The 9,196-nt window shown below is 44.2% G+C and overlaps 1 protein-coding gene across 1 annotated transcript; it reads left to right on the top strand.

Annotated features, from left to right (window-relative positions):
• Window positions 1-4,927: 4,927 nt before the first annotated feature.
• GATAD1 (GATA zinc finger domain containing 1) lies at window positions 4,928-8,627 on the top strand. Its single transcript, XM_074864593.1, has 5 exons — window positions 4,928-5,215; window positions 5,341-5,466; window positions 6,024-6,083; window positions 7,412-7,595; window positions 8,334-8,627. Exons 1-5 carry the CDS (start codon window positions 5,027-5,029, stop codon window positions 8,522-8,524), a joined length of 750 nt encoding a protein of 249 aa, XP_074720694.1. The 5' UTR covers window positions 4,928-5,026; the 3' UTR covers window positions 8,525-8,627.
• Window positions 8,628-9,196: the final 569 nt, after the last annotated feature.

Raw genomic sequence — 9,196 nt, 5'->3', positions numbered from 1 at the left:
TTTGAAGAAACTCCAGTGAACTCAAATAAGGATGAGTGTAGTTCTACATTCCATTGTAATAACAATGTAGAGAAATGTTGAAGTTCACTAACGGAGCTAGACAAGGAATAGAACAGGGACTGCAGGAAAAACTCCCAGACTAAACCATGGACAAATATCCTAGGCAAGTTTGAACTGGTTGCAGAATGCAACAAATAGAGCAATTTGCTGCAAAGCTTCATGGAAGATGAGGTATTCTCACAGTTATCTCAGGTACTCACAATTACACTTGTGATGCAGGATGGCACAAAGGGTGCCAAAGGCCACAGGTGCCAAGATCAGAACCGGGAACATTTCAGGCAATACAGCGAGGTCCCACTGGAGATAGCGAATGAAACTCAGGTTCAGTTTATTGCCTGCTACAGCAAGTCCTTTGAGTAGTGTATGAAGAGACAAAAAGTCACAAAATTATACAATGAGCCTGCCACCTTTCAGGAGTCTGGAAACTCCCTAACTACACAGTTACCAGGAAACAGAGACTCCCCATGCAATGCATCGAACTACAGCCACAGACGGACTTGAGCACCGCTTTAAAAAAAGCAGTTGAGGCTGCATCAGAAGCAGGGGGGCAGGGAGCTGCCTACCCCACAGGAAAAGTTCATAAAAAACGTTAACGTGACAATCCCAAGTAACCTGTTAAGTGCAGCTGGCTGAAAAGGACAAACTTCTGTCATGTTTTTGAAATGTAAATGTAAAACAGTAATAAACTGGCAACGGTAAATAAGTGAGGTTGGTTTGCACTTAGTATGAACTCTTGTACAGCTGGCAGATCTCCTTTACATACTTTTACTAATTAATTAAAGTCCATGTGATTAACAAGTTGATTTACATGCACAGTGGAAATGTGCATGTGGTGCCTTCAGGAATCAGTGTTGACTTGCAGCTGTCATACTGGCTTATAATGGAGACATGAAAACATTCTTTAACAAAAAACATACATAAAGAAAATGAACTTCTGCAGTCACAGTTAACAGCAGTACCTACTTCTGTCAAGGGTGCAAAAAGCGATAATCCCAAAGTCACAAGCAAGGTTGCACCCAAGGACCACATCATTGCATCATAAAGGCTAAAAACCAAGCCTAAAGTATTTTTAGTGGCATGCAGTTTAGCTGGAACCATTGATTCAAATCCTGTGTAAAGACATCAAAACTGCTCCAAGCTCCAGGATCCTCAAGAACTGTCTCAAACGAAGCAGGACCAGTAACCTGTAAAGATAACCTGTTAAGCAGAAAGCCTGTACTACAGGATCCCCATTTGCAAGATACAATAGTGGAAACCTCTCAACTGTTACAAAAATAAGCCCTGAGAGCCTGAACTGACAAAACATGACAAGTGCAGAAATACTAACGTTTGTTAAAAGGCATATTCTTGCTGTTCTTGTATCACAGAAGCATTTTAGAGTACAAATAAAGTAGTTCAAGAGACATCTTAACATGCTTTAAAAGAACAAGTACTTGTGGTCATGATACATTATCTCTGTCATTGCTTTACCTACCCATGCCCACAAGGCCAAAAACCAAAGCCCTCACAAAATCTGGGGTTAGTTCTTGGCTCTATCACACACTTAAATGAATAATTAAGATCCAGAAGCTGCAAAGATAGATACATGCTACTCATGCAAGTAATAATTGTGCAATACGTTTCAAGAATAGCATCATTTTTAGCTTTGAGAATTAAGAGAGTAAAACCTGCTTTTCTCACAAGAGACCTAGTAAGTACAGAACCTTAGTACAGGACCATGCGGACATGCAAAGTACACCAGTCAGATTCATACCGAATTACACGCATTTACAGTGCAAATATTTCTGGAGAAGCACTCCAGGTGCATCCTCGACAGCTGACTGTGGAACAGTGACACACAGAAAATCAGAATAAAGGATTCTTCAGATGTGAGCCAGCAGACTATAGGATAGCAGAAGGAAGCTAAGAGGAAGCAATGCAGTTAAATCCACTGCAGTACAATTCAACTACTTAAGCAGGAGATGCACAGAGTGTGTGTGGAAGTGCATCACTTCCAATAAATAACCAACACCCTGCTTCAAAGCTCCCAAGAAGAAATGATTCATTCAGTGTGTCACTAACATTCACGCTACAACTCTCCAGGTGGAGCCAACATTTTGTTTTCTCCACTTCTCTGTCCTATTTACATTTGAAGTCCCTTGGAGCAGGGATGTGTTCTGATGACCAAAGAGCTCAGCCAAGAGCGCCTCTTTCTTTTATTGAGGCAAAAATAAAATGAAGTGGAAATACGCACTAATTGGAAGAAAATAGATTTACTCCCCAGCTTTAGCTGAGCTTACACTGTGCTAAATCCCTCAGCTAAATCGGGCATTTCCAATTCCCACAGTCTAACAGTTGCCTTTCAACACACTTCAGCTTCAAAGAGAGTCTAGTTCTATTAAGGAGAATCAGGAAACTGTAGAGGATGATCAAAATTCAGGATTAACTTTGTCAAACTTGGAATCCTCTAGAGAGGAACTTAGAGAGGGTACTTTTAAGAAGTCCTGAGCCCCCATCCCCTGCTACCCATAACTACTAGCTCTTCAGCAACTCTCAAATCAGAATATTTCAGCTACTGCCTACATAAAGAGTTAAGTATTAAGTAACAAAAAAAGTTAACCCATGCTAATTTCATTGGGTGTAACTGAAATAAAAGACATGCTGTTTTCAACTTTTGACAAAATATCCTAACCAGTGCTCTTTCTGTTGCCTTTCAGGCTAGGGAGTGATTAAACAGCACTGACAGCAATCCCTGCTCTCCATCATGGTAACTCTGATGGCCTTTCACAAGGCCAACAGGATAATCACACTAAGTGTGCTGTAATCTCAAGGTGTCATTTACTGAAGTTCCATTGAAATGACAGTCATTAATGAAGCTGCACTTTGACTTGTCAAGAAATACTGAATTAAAAGTCCTTTCTGCCAACAATACATAAATATGGTTGGCTAAACCCCACTGAATTAGCTTAAATTATCACCTCAAATTAGGTTACATAAAGCTTGAGCATTTTTTATTCAAATTATTATTTAAAAGCAGAAGAAAAAATCACAGTGGATATGTTATCAGAACAATATACAGTAGCATATTTAATTAGAATATACAGATATATGTAAAACAGATGCATCCTACATTTGTGCAGAAGAGGAAAAGACTCTGCAGTGTTTTGGAAAGACCAAAAGGGAAGAAGCTGGGAGTGGGGAAGATGCTAAAAAGGCTACAGTAAAACTGGAGTGAAAAAACCCAACTATTTCCAAATATACTTGTTATCCATTAACACTGTATCGTATCAAATTCATAGAATAAAAACCTTCACAAAGTATTAGGTACTTACCTGGGCAGGAATGGACACCATCACTCATTTCTACCCCATTTCTATGCAGACCAGTGATGCTATGCCAACATGACAGCACTGAGGGGGCCCCAGGAGTGGAGGACTCCTGAGGGCAGTTGGGAAGGAAAGCAGGCAGAATCTGCAAGAAGAGTAGTTGGGAAGAGTTTAAAGGTCCCTGTGAGATCAAATTTAAAAAACTACATAGGGATGGATTAAAGAAGCAGAGGGGGGGGGGGGGGGGAAACAACACAACCAAAGAACTATGAACAGTTTGCAAGATAATAATGGTAAAATAGGATTTAAATCAAAACAGAAATAAATTTGATACCTGAGACAAGAAAGTCAAAGCTGATGTGAGAGCAGTGCAAGAGGTTAAGCGTAGCTGCCCATGAGTCAGTACCAACCCCAGCAAACCCTCCATGCTGCATGCTGCATGAGTGGAGCATCTGTAAACAGATCCCTGTAAATTATGTCTAATAATTATGCAATTGTTAGCATAAGACCATTGAATGAAGTAGCCTCTGTTCTACATAAAATAATAATTTGATTTTAGCAGGATCATTTTCCTCTGTAAAAAAAGTTATTACAGAAGGTGATTTGTTCTTTTTGTCCACTGAGAACAAGACTAAAGGTCATCAACTTAATTTGCACCGAAGAAGGTTTCAGTGAAGCCTAAGGATGAAGGCTGAGTATGAGGCTGCAAATACTTGTGTGTGAGCAGGCATTTATTTCTTAACATCAGACTAGAGGCACATCTACACGGGATGGCCTGGGCCCATGTAAGTGGCATCAGGGTGAGGAACCACTGTTGGATACATGGTTCCCACATTTACCTGGCAAAGCTTTGTTCCCTGGCCTTTTAAATTACTTGATACGTGACTGAGGGTCCATGCAGGAGGGGCAGCTGGCTTAGTGAAGACCGAAGCTGGTGTATGTTGAGGGCAAGATCCAGAGTCACTGTTCTCCTGAATCAGAACGACGGTTTAAGTCCACGACCTCCTACCCTCTGATTTTCTGGTGAGCAGGAAGGATGGCAGCTGTCCGTCCTCAGACGGCGGAGTCCGGCGTCCCCCTGCAAACGGGGAACGGAGCAGGTACCGGCGGCAGCTCCTGCGCTTTGCTACACCCACCGGGTCTCGCCCTTGACTCGCCGGGACTGTCACGGGTTTCGTGAGGCAAGAGATGAGCCCTGCTTGGGACAGGAACCCCTTCTCTTTGGGGACCGAGAGCCAACGCTCCCTGCCAGCCATTTCTGGGATCACCAGCCTTCACGCCGCCAGGACACGGACCCATGGAGCTCCGCTCTGCCCCTAAAGCCTCCCCGCCAAGCCGAGGCCCCAGCCCCGCCGGCAGGGCCGGGCCGGGCCGCTCCGCCTCTGCCGGGTCCCCAGCGCGGCGGGGGGCTGTGCCCCGCGGGGCTCGGCGCGGCGGGCGCTGAGGGGCGGGGAGGGAGGCGCGGTTCGGCCGCCCCCCGGCGGCGGGCGGCCCCGCAGCCAGCAGAGGGCAGGGCCGGCCGCCCCGCTCCTCCCTCCCTTTCGCCGCGCCGCAGCGACATCCGCCGCCGGCGGGAAGGGGCCGCCGCCGGGGCCGGGGTTGGCGCCGCGCTCGCCGCCGTCTCGCTGCCCGGGGCCGCGGGCCCCGCCGCCGGCCGCAGGATGCCGCTGGGGCTGAAGCCCACCTGCAGCGTGTGCCGCAGCACCTCCTCCTCCATGTGGAAGAAGGGCGGGCAGGGCGAGATCCTGTGTAACAACTGCACGGCCCGCTCCGCGCCGCCCGGGCCCGCCGCCTTCGCCACCACTTCGGCCGCCGCCCAGCACAGCAACGGCGGCGGCGGCGGGAAGCAGGTGAGCGCGCCCCGGCCGAGCACCCCCCGCTCCGCGCCCAGGCCGGGTCTCTGCGGGGAGGGCAGGGGCGGGCCGGCCGCCCCCCGTCGTTCCCTGTATTTATCGGGTAATTCCGCCCCCCCCAGAGCAAGCAGGAGATCCACCGGCGGTCAGCGCGGCTGAGGAACACCAAGTACAAGTCGGCGCCCGCGGCGGAGAAGAAGGTTTCCACGAAGGGCAAGGGGAGGAGGCACATCTTTAAGTTAAAAAACGTAAGGTGCTGCGTGGCTCCTGCGGCTGGGCTGGGGACTCCCCGAGCCCTACCCGTCCCCGGGAGAAACGCTCCCCCGGGCGGGCACACGGGCCCCGCCAGCTTCACCTTGCCGGTGCCTTGGAGCCCGGCGCGCAGTTTTGCAGCTCCTGGCACAAAATCAGCCCGAAACGTGGGTAGGAAGGGGCTGTAATCGCTGCCAGAGCTCCAGTCCTGTGAGCGCGCCTGCCTGCCTGACCCAGCGGGCCGCGCAGCGCCCAGCCCTTCGGGCGCCCTCCGTGAGGGCAGGGGTTCTGTGTACATAGGAACCAGTCGGGTGAATTTAGTACTCGCTTCTCCACTTAAAATCCCGAGAATGAAAATGCTAACTAACTCAGTTGGTTTTAATTTTGAAGTACAAACGTTTGAAATGTTTGTCCCCGATTTCTCGTATTTACTAACTTTCTAAGAAGATAACGTATCAGCATGTTGTCTAAAAGGAAAAAAAACCTGGAATTCTATTACGTGGTTGGTTTGTCGGAACGCTTTTGATTTTCCATTTCTGTGTTCTTTCCTTAGCCCATCAAGGCTCCTGAGTCTGTATCCACTATAATTACAGCAGAATCAATCTTTTATAAGGTATGGTTTATGCAAGTTTGTTACTAAAAAGGATCTTGCTGTTTTTATTTCCAATCTCAAAAATTACCACAGGCAGTGAAAGCACTAGGGATGTATTCACAGAAACTGTTCTTCCTTGCCTGGCAGTTGTTCAGGATTTTGCTTTGCCTTTTGTCATTGCCATTAAGTCTGGCAAGGTAGTTTACCACGGTAGTTTACATAGTTGTCATTGTCCCTTTTTTTTTTCTTTCCAAGAAGAAGATGGATCCGGTTTCCTTCGTAACTTTTGCAGCTGAGTTTTTTAAACTTTTAACTTTCACCATGTAGAGGTCAAGCAAAAGTGACTATAGCCGATTACTTAAATTTGTGTGATGTTTCCTACCTTAGACACAGAGAATGTTGCCTGTAGAGGGGACGGGTTGCGCTGCTCTAACGTTTAAACTGGCTGCTGCTTCAGAGCTGGGTGCAAGCAGTCTCGAACACCCTGGGAACAGAATCTGTTGACTATTGCAGTGAAAGCAGAAGCTAACCTTCTCACATTCATGCTTGAGAGCATTTTTAACAGTGTGCCAAGGTGCTAGTGTTTTGAAGTTCTGAAATTTGTTTTTGTTTCCTGGTAGTACAAACAAGCCATTTGAAATGTGTTTTCCCCCAAAGGTTGGGATAGCCACTGGGAGGCTGCATGGCCAGAGATGTGGTAGACTGAGCTTCTGTATGCTCTCTGGAGACCTTGTGCTTCGTGTCTTGCATCCCAGATGAATCTCTGTTTGCTGTTGACTAGTTTGGAAGAGAATTGATGTCTTTTCTTGTGTGCTTTTGAGTATTTTTCAGAAATTCCTAAGAATTATACCAAAAGTTTTATTTAACCTAATCTTTTTATCCAAAATGTTTCTATTTTGATACTTTGTGTTGTTGAGAAGGGGATTGTTGGGGGTTTTTGTGTTCTTGTACATTTTTTTAAAAACAAAACCCTCCTGGATGATTCTTGGCAAACTCTGATCTTGATAGCGCAGGGACCGCACTGTGCTCTGCGATGCTGTTATAACGTAAAGTGAGTTGCCTTGGCTGCAGAGCCTCACACATTACAGAGCACCATGGAAGGTGCATCTGTGTTTTGGGACTCCTTTGCATTCAGATGAGTGAACTTCTTCATATACAGAAAGCTGCTTTCCCTGCACTCTATCTTATAACACCGTTCTTTTGCATGTGGCTGAATGAAGGCTGTCTTTTGAGACTGGGGTAATTTGAGGTAACTTAAGATACTGATACTTAAGATATGAATCAGAATCACAGAGTGAAGCTACTGAAATCAGATTGTTTGTTTTAATTACCATCTGTATGTCTTCTAGGGTGTATACTATCAAATTGGAGATGTTGTTTCAGTGGTTGATGAGCAGGATGGAAAAACATACTACGCTCAGATCCGTGGGTTTATTCAGGACCAATACTGTGAAAAGAGTGCTGCGCTAACCTGGCTCATTCCTACGCAAGCCAGCCCCAAAGATTGTTTTGACCCAGCATCCTATATCATAGGTAATCTTGCCTTCGTTTTATACAACTACTTACATGTGCCTAGACTAATGTAAAGTTGTATTTTTTTTAATGAACTTCTCAGTTTGACAGGATCATTTATGCAATTTCCACATTTTCGACCCTAATTCTGTAAGCATCTTGTTTACTTCAATAACAGTTTTTATTTATCTTATGTATGTAATATGATTAGCACTTCTGCAGTGAGTGTGATTGAGTATTTGTGCTCACAGGCACAATTACAGTCTTGCAACTTTAAAGATCAAATTATTACTCCATAGGCAGAATCAAAGTTATTACGGTATAAACCTGATATACGAGTCCAAGGTCTTTCTTTTAAAGTGACCTGAACAGGCTGATCTTCATCTTGGGTGCTTAAAATACATTGCGTGCAAGCACTGGCATAGAGAGTGTTCTGCTACTGATTATAAAATTATTAACAATTCAGAAAAGTCCTTTTGATAGGCAGGGCCACAAATAGTGTCTATTTTAAATACATTAACTAAAGAACATGACTCAAATAACTGAATGCTTCAAATGGGGGAAAAAAAAAAGATCACCCCAGCAAAAATAAAAGTAGAGGTTTCTTGCTTACTATTTGAGGCTACTTTGCCAGGGAAGTCATTGATGGAAAAGGCATATTCTCTAAGGGATGTTATTTGTCACGTATCTTTAAGTCCTGCATACTTCAATTTTATGCCTTTAATTTTTGTCTTTGAAGATTATTTATTTTTTTCCTAGGACCAGAAGAAGATCTCCCAAGGAAAATGGAATATTTAGAATTTGTTTGTCATGCACCTTCGGAATATTTCAAATCTCGATCATCTCCCTTCCCTACTGTTCCTACAAGACCAGAGAAGGGCTATATATGGACTCATGTGGGACCTACTCCTGCAATCTCCATTAAAGAAACTGTTACTAATAATTTATGATTTTTTAAAGGAATACTTTAGACGAGTTATTTTGGGTGTATTCTCAGGTCTGTGAACCCTATACAAGACGTTTAAAAAACTATAAAACGTTCATTTTACTTTATGGATTATGGTATTTATTTATTTTAAATTATATCAGATCTTTAAAGTGAAAGTTTTCTTTCCATTTGATGCGTCATTTCTGTGCTCTGTTCTTGAGACGTTCTTGAGACGTTATTGCTCATTTTGGGACAAAACCACAAGTTTCATGTCATCTTTGACTTTGGTGAGCAAATAATTGACTCTTGAAAGTTGCCTTTAGCATTCTTATTTTCTAACTTATTTTCCAGAAGAGGTGTTAAAAGACATACTCTTAATCATCCAGCACTTTATGTACTTGTTTAATTTAGTTAACTGTGACTGCAGTTTTTGTTTACTCCTTAAATAATTTAAGACTAGCTTCAGATAAACACTAAACTTGGTCAGTGATGCAATTAACAGTTTCCTGTTGCACTGGAGAGGAGTGATCTACTTAGATTTCTCTTCTTCAGACTACAACCTATCATCCCCAAGGCGGTACTCTATTTAACAGTCACCTTTTAAGGGAATTTTTTTCAGCTGCATCTAAAACATGGACCTACATATGTAGCTTCCTGCTAAACTTTGCTTATATAAGGGGATAAATTTCTTGGG

Source organism: Strix uralensis, chromosome 1 (assembly GCF_047716275.1).
Source record: "Strix uralensis isolate ZFMK-TIS-50842 chromosome 1, bStrUra1, whole genome shotgun sequence".
In the NCBI taxonomy this organism is placed as follows: Eukaryota; Metazoa; Chordata; class Aves; order Strigiformes; family Strigidae; genus Strix; species Strix uralensis.
Note: the sequence above shows the minus strand (reverse complement) of the source record. Positions and strands in the feature narration are given on the sequence as shown.